At 35.3% G+C, this 19502-nt stretch overlaps 1 protein-coding gene across 22 annotated transcripts in view; it reads right to left on the bottom strand.

Moving 5' to 3' along the window:
* Positions 1-19502, bottom strand: part of VPS13B (vacuolar protein sorting 13 homolog B) — a 915151-nt gene that overhangs the window by 218581 nt on the left and 677068 nt on the right. For all 22 annotated transcript variants that reach the window (XM_063669399.1, XM_054497603.2, XM_054497598.2 and 19 more), the window contains one exon: positions 2340-2477. In XM_063669399.1, coding sequence (XP_063525469.1) covers positions 2340-2477 — 138 coding nt within the window. The remainder of the gene's footprint in view (positions 1-2339; positions 2478-19502) is intronic.

The following is a 19502-nucleotide window of genomic DNA, read 5'->3' as shown; positions in this document are numbered from 1 at the left end:
AAATGTAAACTACAAGATAATTTTCTAGCCAAAATGACCAAAATGTGCCTAAAAACAAAACGAATGTGAAACTAAAACTGAGAAATAAGTAAATCCAAGTTTCTCCTGTCACTCTTCCATGAACTAACTACGTGTTCTTACCCTATTGCATCTATTCTATTGTGTTCAGTCTTTCACGTGTGAACAACTTTGAAATCAGGAAGTGTCTTCAAACTGATGTAATAAAAAGGCCCTGTATCACAGTGTAAATAGCATATGTTTTTTTCATTTTTAGTGGTATATAGAATGTTTTTCTACAATTGATAGTGGCTTAGATGGAATGAAATATGGCACTTCATGCTTACTAACCAAATACTAGGACTCACCTTCTCCAGTCTATTACCTCACTCCAAAGGCTTCTTCCTACACTTTAATGACTTGCTTATCCTTCAGTTTCTTGCTTTCCTTCATGTATTTAAAACCATATCTAGAGTTTATCAAGATTAGAAATAGTTCTTCATACTTCTACACCTTTACAATCCCAGCACTAGAAAAACATGCTGAAGAAGAATTCGTCCCCAGTGACAAAGTCAGTGGAGATGGTTTCAGTCTCTGTTTAATCCATGACTGGCTTTGTCCATCTGTAGTATGGATCATAAGTACACTAGCATGCCACAACACATATACTCAACAAAGTCTATATATAAATATTTTTCCTTCCTTAAAATTCACGTCTTGCGGGGTATTGCTAGAGATCTTAAGACAGTTGTAAAATCATTGCTTTAAATTCTTCTCTTTTTTTTTGAGACAGAGTTTTGCTCTGTTGCCCAAGCTGGAGCGCAGTGGCATGATCTCATCTCACTGCAACCTTTGCCTCCCAGTTCAAGCAATTTTTGTGCCTCAGCCTCCAGAGTAGCTGGAATTACAGGTACGTGCCACCATGGCCAGCTAATTTTTTATTTTTATTGTTATTTTTAGTAGAGACAGGGTTTCACCATGTTGGCTAGGCTGGTGTGGAATTCTTGGCCTCAAGTGATCTGCCCTTCTTAGCCTCCCAAAATGCTGGGATTACAGGTATGAGCCACCATGCCCAGCCTATTTTAAATTCTTAATGGCCAGGAGCAGTGGTTCACACCTGTAATCCCAGCACGTTAGGAAGCTGAGGCAGGGGGATTGCTTGAGTTTAGGAGTTCAGGACCAGTCTGGGCAACATAGCGAGACCTCATCTCTACTAAAAATAAAAAAAACTAGTTGGGCATGGTGGCACACACCTGTAGTCCCAGCTACTTGGGAGGCTGAAGCAGGAGAATAGCTGGAGCCCAGGAGATTGAGGCTACAGGGAGCTATGATTGCACGACTGTACTTTGGCCTGGGTAACAGAGCAAGATGGTCTCAAAAAATAAATAAATAAATAAAATGAAATAAAATTCTTAATGATGAAACTAATACTCATTTCGTGGGTAACACACTGTAAGTATAAAATAACAAAACAAAAAGTGAAATGTAATAATTTTTGTTAAATAAATAGCTAAGACTATACGGAGGTGAGGGAGAAACAACAGAAGAGGGGGAAGAACATGAGATGAAGGAAGAAAAGACAGAGGAGGAAGATTGAGGAATAAAGAAAAAAATCTTTAGTTATGCCCAAATTAGTGTAGTACAGAAGTTAAGCTCTAGTCTTTGGAGTCATAAAGACTTAGGTTTGAATGGCTCCTCTGTCACTATGACCTTAGGCAATTTACTTCACTTTTCTAAGTCTTAGCTTCCTTATTCATAAAACAAGAATAACTATAGTACATATTCCTAAAATGCATAGTGCCTGGGACATAATTAGCTCTCAAAAATTTTTGATATCTTTATCTGTCTAAAACTGAGTAATTACTATGTTTCAAGCACTTTGCTAAGCATGTGAAACAGGTACATTTAACTATCAAATCTAATCTATCAATGTATACTATCTTATGTATATATATATATCATGTTTCCTATCCATTCATCCATCCAGTCTATCCTCTTCATATACAGGTAAGAAAACTGAAGTATAGAAGATTAGATCAATCACCTAAGATCATACAGTTAATTAATAGGAAAGGTAGAAATAAAATATTGGGGCTTTGGCTTCCAGTCAACTACTCTTTAATTGATAACTACCTTTTTGTCAGACTGAAGGTAATTCTTAATGCATATATATATTTGCCTTTTGATCTCTAAAATGGACAGCCTGAAAAGCATACACCTCTGGGAAAAAATGAACTATTCATTTTTTGCATGGAATGTCAAGATTACTAACAGATCCTATATACATGCTAATATATTCACATAAAAAATGTACACACACGTAAATTTTATGACTTTCTTACCTGGTCCATTCAGAAAGTCTTTAATCTGTAGTGTTATAAAGGAAGGTGGAATACCACTTTTGCTGTCTATTTCTCCAGGCACTGTCTGTAGCCAAACAGTGCAATAATCAAGGGCTTCAGGCAGAGTCTTCCCAGGATCTAAAGTGACAAAATTGAAATTAAAAACATCAATTACATCACAAATATCTCATTTTGATATATGAGTTTGAGTTAATAAATGAGAGAAAAACTGGTTAAATAACCGCATGCAAGCTTCATTGTTTCATTTGTTTGTACACATACAGTAAACAAGCACTCGTGCTGAAAAAGATAAACTATCACTGTACAATGTGGGATGACAAAACCATGTTTTCCAGAACAAAGAGGAAAAAAATGTTCAAATCTGAATTCATATCATAAATGAGGGAAGGTAAAGTTTCTGTATTCTGAGCTGCTGTTTACAGTTTAATAGTTGGATATTTTTTTAAATGTGATATTAAAAACTAAGAAAAAAAGGGCAATCTTGTCAGCTTTAAAAAAAAGCATATACATTTTCAAAGATACAGTAGATTAGTACTACTTAGGGGGTATTTGATCTGTTTCAGAGTTTTACTGACATTACAATCACTTTTTACTTCTAGGCCTTTGACGTTAACCTCAGTAGCTTTCCTATAACCTTCTTTAAATTGATAAAATTGGTCAGTCTCTTAATAATCCTAATTATAACGAAAATGAGCTTTTTCTGTTTTGACTTTTTTTCTGTTTAATACTATGTATTTTTAAAATTTTCTGGGTAATATTGTATATTTTTTTAAAAGTATTTTTGGCTATTGGTTGTGGCAAACTTAATTTGCTTTTTAATACTTAGGAATCCACAGCTTTTATTGAAATAGCTCTTTAAATAAAAACGACTGCTGTATCTTGGCATACAGTGTAGTAGACTTTTAAAAAACTTCTAAATATTCACAGTTTTTCTTTAGTTTCATGATTGTTTTACTCTCTGTGTTTTAATGGCCTCTGAATGTCAGTTTTATAGGGATGTTCTTGCCATAGAGTCCATCTATTCCATTTTCAGTCTATTTGAAATGTGTTATTAAAGTATTATTTATTTTAGGTTTTATTGATTGGATTGCTTTCAAGAATAGCATTTACATACAGTTTATTATATTCAACATATGGTTATTTAGTATTGCTGTCATATGTGAAGTGGGCATATAAATTCTGCCTTGGAATTTGTATTTCTTGACCTTATCATGTGATCCTTATGAAATTTGGCACATATGAACCTTATGTGATTTCAAAGAAAATGCTGAAAGCAATTGATCAAGACATTAGATCTATGTGGTCAAGATCAAACACTAAGCTAGTACAGTCTTCTCTTTTTATATCATCAGTGATTTTTAAAGCAGTGAGAATATGCATAGTAGATCCATTTCATAGTAACACTGTGCTATTCTCTCTTTTAAATATAATGGTCAAGTCTGGTGAAAGGATGATTAAAAAGTCTGTTGCTGGTAGGATCTACAACCAGTTTGTAGGAACTATGTAACCTGCTAGGACCTGTGCATCTATTTTGGGTCCCACCACCACAGCTATCATCAAAAGTGGTTATTATCAGGTAAGTGGTACCATGATAGATCTAAACAAGGAGACATAACTCTTCATTTTGAAGAGAATACAATGTGGAGATAAAACAGTGATCTAACAGAGAAAACACAGAAAAGTGATATAAATAACAAAATAATGAACAGAGATGATTAAATTGATGTAGAAATGTTAATATGATGTATAAAAAACTGAGAAGTAAGACTTAGGATAAGTAAAACAAGTTAGAGTAACTGAATATTCAAACTTACATGGCGCTGAGAATTGTTATCCTTGTGGCATATTTAATCAACTTTCTACATATTTCCAGAAATAAAGATTCCAAGTATCAAAATAATGCATACTGAGGGAACATGCATTAACTATCCTATTTTATATCAACAATAATAACAATAAGACACCAAAACCAAAAAACATAAGGGCTGACATATATGACCACACAAAACTTTTGTCAAAGAACACCATGAACAGAATAAAAAGTCAAATGACAAAAAAGATGAAATTGTAACATGTGACAGTAAAAGAAAAGGGATACCATTAACATATAAAGAGTTCACATATTCAATATAGGTATCAACAGAAAAACCAGTGGAGGATAGAATAAGCAATAAATGAAAATTACTAAACAAAACAATAAAAGCAAATGGCATATAAACATTTTAAAAATACAAACATTAAAATATACTAAATCTTAATAATTAAAGAAACAAATCTTTTCAAACAAGGTAGAAATTTTCACCTATCAGATAGGCTAAGACTAAAAAAACTGACAACGGGTCTGCAATCCTAGCACTTTGGAAGGCCGAGGTGAGCATATTGCTTGAACCCAGGAGTCTGAGATCAGCCTGGGTGACATGGTGAAACTCCAGCTCTACAAAAAAAATACAAAAAAATTTAGCTGGGAGTGGTGGCACCTGCCATGCCTGTAGTCCCCGTAGTAGCAGCTACTTGAGAGGATAATGTGGGAGGATCACCTGAGCCTGGGAGGTTAAGGCTGCAGTGAGCCGTGATTGTGCCACTGCACTCCAGCCTGAGCGACAGAGTGTGATCCTGTCTCAAATAAAAACAAAAACAACAACAACAAGAACAAAAAAAACAACACCCGATAATGCCTGTATTGGTAGTTTGTGATGAGAGGTCCACTCTCATTAATTCCTTTCTGGAGAATATTTTATAATACATAACAGATTTTAAATGTGTATGTCACTTGGCCTAGGAAATTAATGTGTAGGAACTTAATCCAAATAAGAAGTCAGGTAAGTGTGTAAATAAACATACTGGAGAATTATCATAGCAAAAATAGAAAACAACCTACATATCCAGCAACAGATTAATGTTTAAATAAATAAATAAATAATATGTATAATTGCTTAAGAGAATCAAGAAGATCTATATGGTTGACATAAGACAGTTATTTTATATTGTTAATAGGGGAAAAAAGCAAGCAGGTTAAGCATTTTCATTCATTGGTCATTCAGGATTCCTCATCTACAAAGGATTTATTTACACATTTTTCTCTTGAGTTCTTTTTCTTACTGATTTGTAGGAGCTCCTTATATATTCTGAGTATTAGTGTTTTGTTTGCCTTATTTAGCAAAGCCTTCCTCACGTGAAGAGGCAGCCATTTAACTGTATTCTGATGCTTTTTGCACGCATACTTTTTTAACACACATGGTAAAAAAAATCTCTTAACTTTTACTTTATGAATTTATTCCTAGGTAATTATATATATGTTCCTGTAGTTTCTTAAAGCATTTTTAAGCTTTTGGTTTTACCTTTAGCTGTTGAATCCTCCTGGAGAGCACTGCTTTATGAAAAACAGAAAAACTCTGCTCAGCTTCACTCTTAATCAGGGATATACAAATTAAAACAAGAAATACAATTTTTCATCCATAGAGTAGCATAAATTTAAAAAATTGATAATATCTTATATTGGGGGAGAAGGAGAAGAAACAAATTCTCCCATGGATGGTTGATAAGGGTATACATGCAGTATTTTTGCATGAGCAGAGGAGAAGCCTGACAATGAATGTTTATCAAAATTATAAATGTACATGTCCTTGGAATCAGGAAGGCCATCTTTAGTACTGTACCTTAAAGAAACACTTAAGAATATATAAGTAAATGTCCAAAGAAGTTGACTGCAACATCATTTGAAATATTAACAATTTGGGAAAATTTAAACTAAATATCTATCTATAGATAAATATAAAATAAACTATGAATGCACCATAAATACTGCATAGAATACTATGCTACTGATAACGAGAATGGTGTGACTCTCATATACTAAAAGAGAAGAGCTTAAAAATAAATTGATCAGTGAATAAAACAATGAAATAGGACACAGATTCAGTAAATTCAAATGTAAAAAATCTATCTGCATACACACACACACACACACACACACACACGCACATTTTTAAAGTACTGCTGAATGATCACCTCTAGGATGATCCTAAACATATGCTGACTTATAAGTTATTCAGGACTTAAAGACAAAATAGCACTATTTACCAAGCATTTATAAAAATTAAATGGGAAAAGAAAAAACACTTCAGTGGGTATTTGATGCCCTCCTCTCAAGGTATAAACTGGGGGAATAGCAAAGTCTGATAATATAGACAAGAGTTTTCAAGGTAAGTGAAGTGGGTTTTGTGCAGTTGCCTCTCTTTTGGCACAAGTTAGAGGACCTGACCATATGGCACCAAGCTTAGGAGTCTACTCTGGGCAATTACAGGGGGAGATGACTTAATAGGAGACACAATAAACCAACTGGCAATAGTAGAAAGCACAAGAGAAGTTAGAAATTAAGGCAACTGTAAAAGTCTAGGAAATCCATCCAAGGAATCCAAAATGACTATTTCCCAACAAAATATTAATATACCTGGTTTTTAAAGTATGCCTGAATTTACAGGGTTGATAAAACAGAATAACTGAAATTAGGAACATCCAGAAAAATACAGGTTGCATGGTTAATGAAAATTGAATGCAGGACAGGGCTGGTGGCTCTTTTCCCAGTTTTTGCTAAACTCTCTACTTCACATATGCCTGTAGTCATTAACATCGATAGAGGTAAGTATGCCTTTGTTTATCATTTAAATCATACAAAATATAACATGACTCAGTGCAGCCAGCTCAAAATCAAACTCTGAAAGCAGCTGTAGTAGCAGAAAGGTGTGTCAGAATCCCAGAGAAATGGCTCAAGTTCGAAAGTCACCCTTTAGTCCCTTATGCACTAACGGCTAGAAAATGAGGGGCATGACTCCTAGTCTTCCTGTCCTGTCCTCAATTTAACTTCTCCTTAATTCCATCATCAGGTCTACAATATAGGATTCATATTACACATTCTTCAGGGTCAACACACTGGGGAATGTACCAGATAAACTAAGATTAAAGAAGCCTATGAATATAATATAAATGGAGTGACAAACAGATAACTATTTCATATTGGAAGCTCTTTCAGACCTCTTCTGGATTTATTCAAGTCATAGGAATCTCTCAAAAATAATAAATTCCTGCTGATGTTGATGAGCACATTTACGCTGCTGTCCCTAAGCCAAACAGGACAAAGTCTTATCTTATGAGGAGTAACAGAAGGTAGGACATGTGTCAGAATAAATGACAAACCCCACAGCCATAAATTTGGTTCAGAGTGAGTTCAATTTCACTTTCATAAGGCATCTGTATTGACAAAGCTGTAATAATTGTTTTTCTTCTGGGTTGACCAGGTCTCAAAGAAAAACAAAACCAAAAAATCCCAATCCCCTGCTCCAAATCTCATCATATTATGTCATAAGGAATACCTAAAGAGAAGATTCAGAAAGCCCCAACTCAGTTCCCAGATGAATCAAGACTTTCATGAAGACTTGATTAAGACTGCATTCTTTTTGTTTGTAGATTTGCTCTTCTTGAGAAAAAACCCTTCATTTCACTTAATTGTTTGGCAGGGCTTCCAGTAAATCTGATAAAAGTGGTCTTTTGAAGTGCTGCTCACTATTTCTTTTAACCCTTAGCAAACATTCATAGAGTTAAGCATGTCTTTGGTTACTACTTGAATTGTGTAAAATACAACATGATTCAGTGCAGCCAACTCAAAATGAAACTCTGAAATTGAACTCACTTCTTTTCTTCTTCTTCTTTTTAACCTTTTATGCTTGGAACCTAACAGTACCTGAAAGCAGGGAGGAGACAGTACAGTGAGGAAAAGCATCTGACAAGGCCAGTTGGGGCAGAGGATGGGAAGGATGGAGACACCTTGGTTTGGAAGGCTAGGAAGCAGGCAAAGACTGGCTGTCACTTCAAATCACTAACCGGGCCCACTGATTCCATCTACAATCCTAACCCACCTCCTCAGGACTCTCTATGCCTTCCCACCAGTGAAATGCGAAATAGCAGCACCTACCACAGCCAAGAGAGCACTTAACACAACAGCAGTTTATGGACATGAAGAAGAGAAGGGAGAATAAAGAGGAAAATGATGTTGATCTAAAAGTCTCACTCTGGTCCTTTTTATAATAGATATTTTACTTTGAAATAAACAGATTTTTATGACACTTGGCTTTTTAAGATTCAGTGCTCTTTATTCATATTGTAAAAAGTATCAAAACTCTTTGTCTCTGGTGGATAGCACTTAGAAGTATCCAGTGTAATTGGACTTCGTTATGTATTCAGTGTTGTATCAAGGAAGTAAATAATCTGCAAGCCAAAATAGACTGCTTTCCATTTTCTAAACTAGAAGTTAGAGTGCTGATTCCTTTTCCAAAGGTGTCTGGGTGTAACAACTTTTATTCAAAGAAGGGACTGAAATGAGACTTTAAAATAATTTACAAGTAAACATCAGAACTTCTATTTCAAAGAGTTTTCTGTTTCAAGGATGATCAAGCAGCTAACTAGAGTAGGGTAGGAGGAAACACCTAAAGAGGAGTTAGGGTAGCAGGTGAGTGCTTAGAGATTCCTTACTCTCCCTTCCTGTGTCTCAATTCATTGAGACAAGTTGTTCCTAGACAGCTTTTTTTTTGGCTTAATCCTTTTATCCCCAGCCAAGAACAAATAAAGGTGTTTCTTAATAGAACTTACAGAGAATTTAAAGGACAGCATTTTGGAAATTCCTATCATGCTACATTTATTTGTAGTATGATACATTTATTTGTGACTATCTATGAAACTGATGTTATTAAAGCTCCCAAGCAGCCTCTGTCAGAGGCCAAAGTTGTGACTGGTTTTGGCTATGCTCAACGGCTTCAAGGGTAATCCTCTGCAATAAGAGGTCACTATCAGAACAGTCACCTCTTGACCATTGGACATGTAAAAGGCAAGCTACAAGCTTACTGAGTTTCACACATTTTTCTATACTTACTTGGAGAAAATATATTTTCTATATTTACTTTTTGATCTATAGTTTAAATGGCTAATTTGTTCTTTTTCTTATGTAGCCACAAAAGCAAAAGTAGTCCATGAAGGCTCTATAAAGCCTGCAAGTTAAATTGTGAAGGAACCTAGATCCATTAAACATCATAATAATTCAATGTCGGCCGGGCGTGGTGGCTCACGCCTGTAATCCCAGCACTTTGGGAGGCCGAGGCGGGCAGATCACAAGGTCAGGAGATCGAGATCATCCTGGCTAACACAGTGAAACCCCGTCTCTACTAAAAATACAAAAAATTAGCCAGGTATGGTGGCGGGTGCTTGTAGTCCCAGCTACTAGGGAGGCTGAGGCAGGAGAATGGTGTGAACCCGGGAGGCAGAGCTTGCAGTGAGCCGAGATCGTGCCACTGCACTCCAGCCTGGGTGACAGAGCAAGACTCTGTCTCAAAAAAAAAAAAAAAAAAAAAAAAATAATCCAATGTCAGGACAGCAAAAATCAACCAAGAAACCAGTTCCAAATTGCTCTGGATGCAAGGTAAGTACCACCATCTCCCTGTGGATATCCAGGCCTTTGGCTAACTCTATAAGCAGTATTTCACATGCTCTGCGATTCTGTACCTACTCTGCACCTCGTAAGATGTGATGGGAAGGGCAAGAGATTTCCTGGTTTGAAACCCCAGGTCTGCAGTCCATAGTAACAGGAAAAGGAAGGGATTAAATTGGCTGCTGGAATGTTTGACCATCAATGTCCACTTGCTCTTACTTTTAGAACCAAGTCTTTCATATCTTGCTAGAAGGAAGTGTATTCTTTATACTTAATAATGCTAACCAGCAGATAATATGTGAAATATCAATTCAATTAATTCCTTTTAATTCATTTTATGTGCTGCTCTGTGTTGTCCTTGATCTCTTTCTTATTAAAATTTGGTTGTTTCATATTAAATTCTAATGTGGCCAACATTTGATTAAAATTCAGCACAAGTAAGCACAAGGTGCTATTCAGTGAAAAAAAAAAAAAAATGAAGTCACATATCCAAGGAAGATCAACTTAATCCCAACTGTAAACCTCTTTTCTGCTCTAAGCAAAGTTGGGTTTTGTAACATTAAAGCTAATCACTGCCTTTAAATGATTCCCCCCATTTTCATTTATTTTAACTAAATGTTGACGATTACAATGGGAGTCACAAAGGCCAGGGCACTATTCTTTTCCTCATGTCTAAAAATGAAAGTTTCCCTTTTAATACTAATAATCACTGAAGTCCCAACTTATGTTTGAATAATGTTTCATATTTCCACATAATTTCATAAATATCACCTCACTTGAAACTCAGATTTAACCATTAATTGACGAACAGCAGACATTATTAAACCATTTTAGAGGTTAGAAAACTAGAGCACCAAGAAATTTAGCTGTTTGCATGAAAGAGCTTTGGCATTAGAACCAAGGCTAAAAGTCAAGATTTCTGATTTCTGTTCTAATACCCTTCCTCATATAATATTATTTCCCTCAGCTGGTTGGGTCATTTCTTATTTAACCTTCTCATCACCTTTCTCTCTGAGTGATACACTAGAATGCCTCTCATTTAAGAGATCTACTTTCTTGCTAATTCCTGTCAAAGTAATAATTTTATTTCATATTATTAGCCAGCAAGCAACGTTCACAGCAGCTAAATTTCCAGATAAATGTTCAGAGTGTGATCATTATGACATTAAAGTCACAGGTTAATTCTAAGCCTTTCCAAGGATATTAACAAAACCTTAATTCTAAAGAGGCATATAATTCAATCTTCTTCTTAAAGTCACAATAACTAAATGAAATGAAGATATGATTTATGAGGTGTAAGAAGCCATTTTATGATTTTTCAACTGTTCATTTACTCAAATGTCTTTGGCACATTTCTACAGTCCTATTCATGAAAGGATAAAAAAAACCCTCAATTACTGTAACTGAAAATTTTCAAACCACAATAGCTAGAATTCCATTGAAATGATGTGCATTATTTTGCCATTTACAACCACTACTTTAAAAAAACACTTAAAGATATTAACAATGATGACAAAAGCAACAATATTTATTAATAGTCATTGAGCCTTGTGCCATACACTTAGCTAAGAACTTCGCATACATTGTTTAATCCTAATAGCAACCCTAGGAGGCTGCTACCAGTATTATTCTCATATCATAGACAAGGAAACTGAGGCATAAACAGATTAAATAACTTGCCTAAGGTCACACAGCTGTAAGGAGTAGAATCAAGATTTAAACTTAGTACCGAGAGGTCTAATCCTGAGCTCTCATAGGACTCCATATTTCAAGTTTGACTCTTCATTAGACCTTTGGAATTTATAAAACTTCAAAATGCAGAAATTGTCCCATATTAGATAACCTATCTTAAACATTACAGTATCCTACACAGAAGTGTGTTACGACCTATTTTTTCAGTATGATACATTCAAATAAACTTTAACTTCTGTATTTTAGTCTAGTTGATGTTTGAAAAGTTACAATCAGGTAAATAAGTTGCAAGATGGCAGAAGTAACTGTTTTCAGTTGGTTTCTTTGTTAGGTCCTAGCACACATTAATGGGTAACAAGATATTGCACTAAGGAGTTAGTTAAATTCCCTCAGAACTGTTCAATCCCTTCACATTTGACCAGATGGCACAGCCATTTCTTCAAAAACAAACAAAAAAGCCCCAAACAAACAAGAAGAAAAATGACTTTTTGAGGCTGCCTTGGGCTGCATAGTCAAGACATGAGGCAATTTCAAATCTGGACTCCATTATCTTAAACAAAACAAATACCAATTTTTAAATATTTATAAACACAACTAATACGATTATGTTAAAAACAACTACATACATCTTTATTTAAATGAGAACTGCCAATAATACAGCTGCTATGTATAAAGGTGCTGGCAGATCTCATTTCTGTTAGAGGTTGCTCCAGGTGGGAAGGGCATGGAAAAGCCTATTGCCACATTTGTCTAATATTTCTAAAAAGAAGTTAACTCAAAGACTTACTATCTACTTGGAAAATCATTTGAAGTAGATTATTAATATAAATAATATTCATAAAAAATTCAAGTTGATAATTTTGTTTTTAAATAATCTGTTTTTAAATTAAGGATGAAAAGCATATTGCTATGTATAGCTTAAAGATACAGTCAGCATAATTTAGGATCAGTAAATTATGCAGAATATGAATTATACTCTATTAATAGGACTTTCAAAATCATAAGTAATTATCATAATTTTAATTTTGCTTTAGCTTTGTAAAACAGATTTAGATATAGGTATAGATTCCACTTATTTATCCTGGGAAGTATCTCAAATAGGTTTTAAAATATATATGTTTAAAGTCATCCCTTGTTGTTCACAGGGGACTGGTTCCAAGACCTCCTGTGGATACCACATTCCACAGATATCCCAGTCCCTGATATAAAATGACCTGGTATTTGCATTATAGCCTATTTATATCCTACTGTATACTTTAAATCATCTCTAGAATACTTATAATACCTAATACAATATAAGTGCTATGTAAATAGTTGTTATGCTGTATTGTTTAGAGGATAATAAGAAAAAAAGTCTGTACATGTCCTGTAAAGATGCAATTTTGTTTGGAATACTTTTGATCTATGGTTGGTTGAATCCACAGATATGGAACCCATGAATACTGAGGGCCAATTTTATACAGTAATCCCCTGCCTTTATCTGTGGTTTCAGTTACCTGCAATTACCTACGGTCTGAAAATATATTTTGAGAGAGAAAGAGAGACCACATTCACATAACTTTTATTACAGTATATTGTTGTAATTGTATTATTTTGTTATTTATTATTGTTGTCAATCTCTCATTGTGCCAAATGTATAAATCAAACTTTATCATAGGTATGTATGTGTAGGGAAAAACAGTACATATAAGGGTCAGTACTATCCACAATTTGAGGCCCCACTGGGGATCTTGGAACATGTTCCCTATGGATAAGGGACATTACTACAGAGTATACACATATATTTAACTATACATATATATTTTAAAATTGTATATATCAGTCACATGTGCTGGAGAAGGCAGGTTGACAAGAAGGGCAATGAATCTCACAGCATTTTCCCCTGCTAACTTGATTTGATAGTATATGAAAGGAAAGCCCTAAGGAATGCAGAGAGAGAACACCATTGCTGCCCTCTGAGTGTGTGCTTATTGGTGACACGGGAAGAATCAAGTTAATGCTGACAACTCCTTGGGAGCAGTAATTACTGATTAGGATATATGTAGCTGATCTGTGCTCAAGATGTAAAGATATAAAAGTATCACTTTTAGAGGAAATCCCCTATTAAGTTTCCCAGAAAACCAAGTCCTGGCTAATGGACTAGAAAACATTATTATTATTTTTAAATGGCAGGATTTCTGGTGCCAGCCCAGACTGGAATAACCTCACTGCAGCCTAACTCTCATGCTGCTTACAATTAAAAACCTTGTAAAAGACACAAAAAGCAAATAAATACCTGAGAATTCTGAAAAGTAAATCAGACCAATGCAGATTGGAGAGGAAAGTCCAACTTGTGGCTATAACCTACGTTGTGATGAATTTCCCAGTTCATGTTGTTTTGTGTCTTCTTTTATAAGTTTGACTCGAGAGTGAGCCCTATATTGTGGTGCACAGTGAAGGTAAGGACACATTCAAAGCTCCAACAGGAATATTGTCTGGAAATTAAGGCCCCTGTGGTTTCAAGTGTAGGGGAAATCTTGTTGCTTTTTCTTTTTTTTTTTCTCTCTCTCCTGGCTTTGCCCTGAGGGTAGACCCAATATCCAATGTGTGTGTGTGTGTGTGTGTGTGTGTAGAGGGGAGTGTTACAGTGGTGGCAGTGACACAGGCATTTAAGACTTTATGCAGCTGTCACAACTGTGTTTCATGAGGTAAAGGTAAACACACCTGAAATGAATTGAAATATAAGTTCTTAACAGATAAATAAGAACTACAAAAAAGAACCAAATGGAAATTTTAGAAGTGAAAAATTTAATAGAAATTATCCAATCTGAAGAGTGGGGAAAAAAATGAGAGTCTTAGAGATTTGTAGGACAATATTAAAAAGCTTAACACTTGAATTCCAAAAGGAGAAGAGAAAGAGATTGGTACAGAAAGACTATTTGAAGAAATAAGGGCCAAAAGTTCTCAAATTTGGTAAACAAAACCAAAACAATATACCCATAAATTTACAGTCAAGAAGATCAGAGAACCCCACACAGGATAGAATCAAAGAAACCAAGTCCAGACACACAATAATCAACCTACAGAAAACTAAAGATAAGCAGGTGTCTTGAAAACAGCTAGAGAAAAACAACACATTACAAATATGGAAACAGTAATTGGAATGAACATGGATTCCTCATCAGAAACCACAGGGGACAGAAGAACATGAAATACTATCTCTACAGTGCTAGAAGACATGTCAACCCAGAATTTTACATCCAGCAAAAATATCCTTTAGGAATGAGAGAAAAAAAAAAAGGTACTCGCAGATGAAGGAAAACAGTATTTATTGCTAGCAGCTCCGCTCTAAAAGAAATGCAAAAGGAGGTTCCTAACACTGAAGAAAAATGTACCAGAGGGAAACCTGGAGCTCTGGGGATAAAGGAATAGCACTGAACATGGTAAATGGCTGGGAATACAAAAGACCACTTTCCCCCTCTTCAGTTCTTTAAAATATGTAAGATTATTGAAACAAAGATAAAAATCTTATCTGGTAGGGTTTTAAATATATAGATGTAATATTTATGACAATTATAACATAAATGGAAGACAGTAAAGGAACCTATGTAGTTGTAAATCTCTCCCATCTTCCTTTAAGTGATGAAATATTACCTCTAAATAGAGTGTGAATGATTAGACATGCATACTGGAAACCCCAGAGCAACCACTAAAACATATTACAAAGAAATATAGCCAAAAGGCAAATTCATAAATTAAAATATTTAAAAATATTCTGAATCACAGCTAAAGCTGAATATACAACTAATAAAAAATCAATAACTTTAAAGATGTATCTAAACAGTTTTTCTTAAGCCATCACATACAACTGATACTAGCTTTTCTAAATTGCTTCTCTGGAAGTTAAATAAAGGTCATAGGCTTTATTTAACTAATGTGTTTCACAACCCTCCATGGCATGAAGATCTTTATTCTGCTAAACCTTCATAATTAATCATAGTAAGTATGGTTATCACATGAAGCAAGGTGCCTAGAGGCAGAAACTGAGTCTTATTACTGGTTTCTCAGAGTCTTGCACATGTCTGATAAACAGCAGGTGCTCACATTCAGTGAATGAATGAATATCGCCAAAATATATCTGCTGTATAAATGAAAGCACAATAGGAATAAGATGTTCTTCTGAAGTAATAAGTCAAGCTGATTGTATAAGACAGGAGGGAAGATGCAATTTTAAAAGCCAGACTAATTAAAGTAGTCACCTTGGTATATATTACACTGTATTCCTACAACACTCAAAGGATTTTCAATATTCACTTTTGGGCTCTTCATTATAGTTGCCTGAATATGTCAAATTAAACCAAATCTTCATAATTTAATGTCAAAACTATTTCCATCTTTCTAGAATCACCCAGAGCCATGCTTGAATAATGAATAATGCCCATGATCGAGTGACAATTTTTAAGACCCTTATGAATTTTAGAATAAAAATCTCTTGAGATGACCAGCGTTATCTGTGTAGGTCCCCTGTGCCTGAATTTTTTTGTGATATTCTTACAAATTAATGAGATAAATAAATTATTAATTAGTTAAATAAAACCTTTGACATATATTCTTTTTATATTTATATAAGAACTATGATTTTACCTCTTCTGAAAATTATTAAACCTTTTTTTTTTTTTTTTTTTTTTGACAGTCTCGCTCTCTCACCCAGGCTGGAGTGCAATGGTGTGATCTCAGCTCACTGCAACCTCTGCCTCCCAGGTTCAAGTGATTCTTCCTTTTTAAGTGATTCTTCCGCCTCAGCCTCCTGAGTACCTGGGATTACAGGCACCCATCATCATGCCCAGCTAATTTTTGTATTTTTGTAGAGACGGGGTTTAACCATGTTGGCCAGGCTGGTCTTGAACTCCTGACCTCAGATGATCCGCCCACCTAGGCCTCCCAATGTGCTGGAATTACAGAAGTAAGCCAATCATGCCCAGCCATGAAACCTTTTTAAAGAGTAAAACAAAATCCTTTTTTTCATATGATTTATATATAAAGGAACATGAGCACATATAATAATGGTTTATGACTTGTATAGAAAACAATAAACAATGACAAGCCACATTGTGCTAGGATTTTTTAAAAATAATCAAATGTTATTGTCCTCTCAAAACAAAACAACCCAGAAAACCAATATCTCTATAACAACCTCACAGGTATTTTTGAAATGTGACAATGGGGCAATTATTGAGATGCGCATTATATTAGGCTATTTTTGCATTATATAAAGGAATACCTGAGATGGTAATTTACAAAGAAAAAAGATGTATTTGGATTGTGGCTCTCCAGGCTGTACACTGCACTAACATCTGCTTGGCTTCTGGTGAGGTCTCAGGAAGCTATGATCCCGGCAGAAAGCAAAGGGGAAAGCCAGCGTATCACATGGGGAGAGAGGGAGCAAGGTAGTGGGGAGGTGCCACATTCTTTAAACAACCAGATCTTTCACAAACTCAGAGCAAGAACTCACTTATCACTAAAAGGATGGTACTAAACCACTCATGAGGAATCTGCCCCTATAATCCAAACACTTCCCAGTAGGCCTTACCTCCAACACTGAGAGTCACATTTCAAGATGAGATTTGGAGGGGATAAACATCCAAACCAAATCATACAATCATACATATGTGCAAAAATTGCTATTGGCCGGTTGCCACTTGAGTTACCTTATAGAAAATAATAAATCATTTTGTGTTTGAGACAGGGTCCCACTCTGTCATCCAGGCTGCAGTACAGTGGTGCAATCACGGCTTACTGCAGCCTCGACTTCCCAGGCTCAGGTGATCCTCCCACCTCAGCCTCCCCGATAGCTCAGACTACAGGTGCATGCCACTGCAACTGGTGGCAATTACAATTTTTTGTAATTTTTTGTAGAGATGGGGTCTCACTATGTTGTCTAGGCTAGTCTTGGACTCCTTAGCTCAAGTGATCCACCCACTTTGGCCTCCCAAAGTGCTGAGATTACAAATGTGAGACACTGTGCCCACCCAAAAAGAATTTTAATATCCAGAGAAAAAGTATGAACACTGTGGAAACACATGACATGTTACTTCTTTCACTTTTAACTTATGATGCCTTTAACTTTTCCTGGACCTTTCTTAGAACATTAGCTTCATGGTAATATCTCTCTCTTTTTTTTTTTTTTTTGATTTGAATATATTTTATTGGTTGACTTGGATATATGATTGATATGTGGAAAATGGGTTACTTCACATAGCAGTGACACATTCTACCCTAGTGTGTGGAATGGATATCCATTTAGTCTCCCTGTAACAAACTCCATGTGGAACAAATGTTTGAGGATTAGAAAACTAGAAAAAAAAAAAGAAAGTTTCCAAAGAAAATTTAACCTGGTAGTTTAAAAAGACATATTTTAAAAAATCAAAATGCCAACTGTAAAAAAAAAGAAAACGAATTTGCATAAAAATAAGTATTCTTTGTGACAAGAGAGCAAACTCATAATCCAAATGAATAAGAAACAAAATATACATTCACTGTTTTGCTTGTATTCATCATTGCACTAGAGATACTAGCAAATGCAATTAGACAAGGAAAAAAGAGAGTATGTAATTCAAAACGTGGGGTAAATGTATCATTTTGGCAGACAGTGATTCTGACTCTGTACTTAAAAGAAACAAGAGAATCTACTAGAAAACTTTTATAAACACTGATGACCCAGTAAGGGAGCTGAATTCTTTTTCTTGACATTTCTTCCTCTTGTGTGGCTATTTAAATTTTTTTTGTTGCTGCTGTTGTTTTTCTTTTTTTTTCTTTTTTTCTTTTTTTTATTTTTTATTATTATTATACTTTAGGTTTTAGGGTACATGTGCGCAATGTGCAGGTTAGTTACATATGTATACGTGTGCCATGCTGGTGCGCTGCACCCACTAACTCGTCATCTAGCATTAGGTATATTTCTCAATGCGATCCCTCCCCCCTCCCCCACCCCACAACAGTCCCCAAAGTGTGATGTTCCCCTTCCTGTGTCCATGTGTTCTCATTGTTCAATTCCCACCTATGAGCGAGAATATGCGGTGTTTGGTTTTTTGTTCTTGCGATAGTTTACTGAGAATGATGATTTCCAATTTCATCCATGTCCCTACAAAGGACATGAACTCATCATTTTTTATGGCTGCATAGTATTCCATGGTGTATATGTGCCACATTTTCTTAATCCAGTCTATCATTGTTGGACATTTGGGTTGGTTCCAAGTCTTTGCTATTGTGAATAATGCCGCAATAAACATACGTGTGCATGTGTCTTTATAGTAGCATGATTTATAGTCCTTTGGGTATATACCCAGTAATAGGATGGCTGGGTCAAATGGAATTTCTAGTTCCAGATCCCTGAGGAATCGCCACACTGACTTCCACAAGGGTTGAACTAGTTTACAGTCCCAACAACAGTGTAAAAGTGTTCCTATTTCTCCACATCCTCTCCAGCACCTGTTGTTTCCTGACTTTTTAATGATTGCCATACTAACTGGTGTGAGATGGTATCTCATTGTGGTTTTGATTTGCATTTCTCTGATGGCCAGTGATGGTGAGCATTTTTTCATGTGTTTTTTGGCTGCATAAATGTCTTCTTTTGAGAAATGTCTGTTCATGTCCTTTGCCCACTTTTTGATGGCGTTGTTTGTTTTTTTCTTGTAAATTTGTTGGAGTTCATTGTAGATTCTGGATATTAGCCCTTTGTCAGATGAGTAGGTTGCGAAAATTTTCTCCCATTCTGTAGGTTGCCTGTTCACTCTGATGGTAGTTTCTTTTGCTGTGCAGAAGCTCTTTAGTTTAATTAGATCCCATTTGTCAATTTTGGCTTTTGTTGTCATTGCTTTTGGTGTTTTAGACATGAAGTCCTTGCCCATGCCTATGTCCTGAATGGTAATGCCTAGGTTTTCTTCTAGGGTTTTTATGGTTTTAGGTCTAACGTTTAAGTCTTTAATCCATCTTGAATT

The sequence above is a fragment of the Pongo pygmaeus genome, chromosome 7, assembly GCF_028885625.2.
Source record: "Pongo pygmaeus isolate AG05252 chromosome 7, NHGRI_mPonPyg2-v2.0_pri, whole genome shotgun sequence".
In the NCBI taxonomy this organism is placed as follows: Eukaryota; Metazoa; Chordata; class Mammalia; order Primates; family Hominidae; genus Pongo; species Pongo pygmaeus.
Note: the sequence above shows the minus strand (reverse complement) of the source record. Positions and strands in the feature narration are given on the sequence as shown.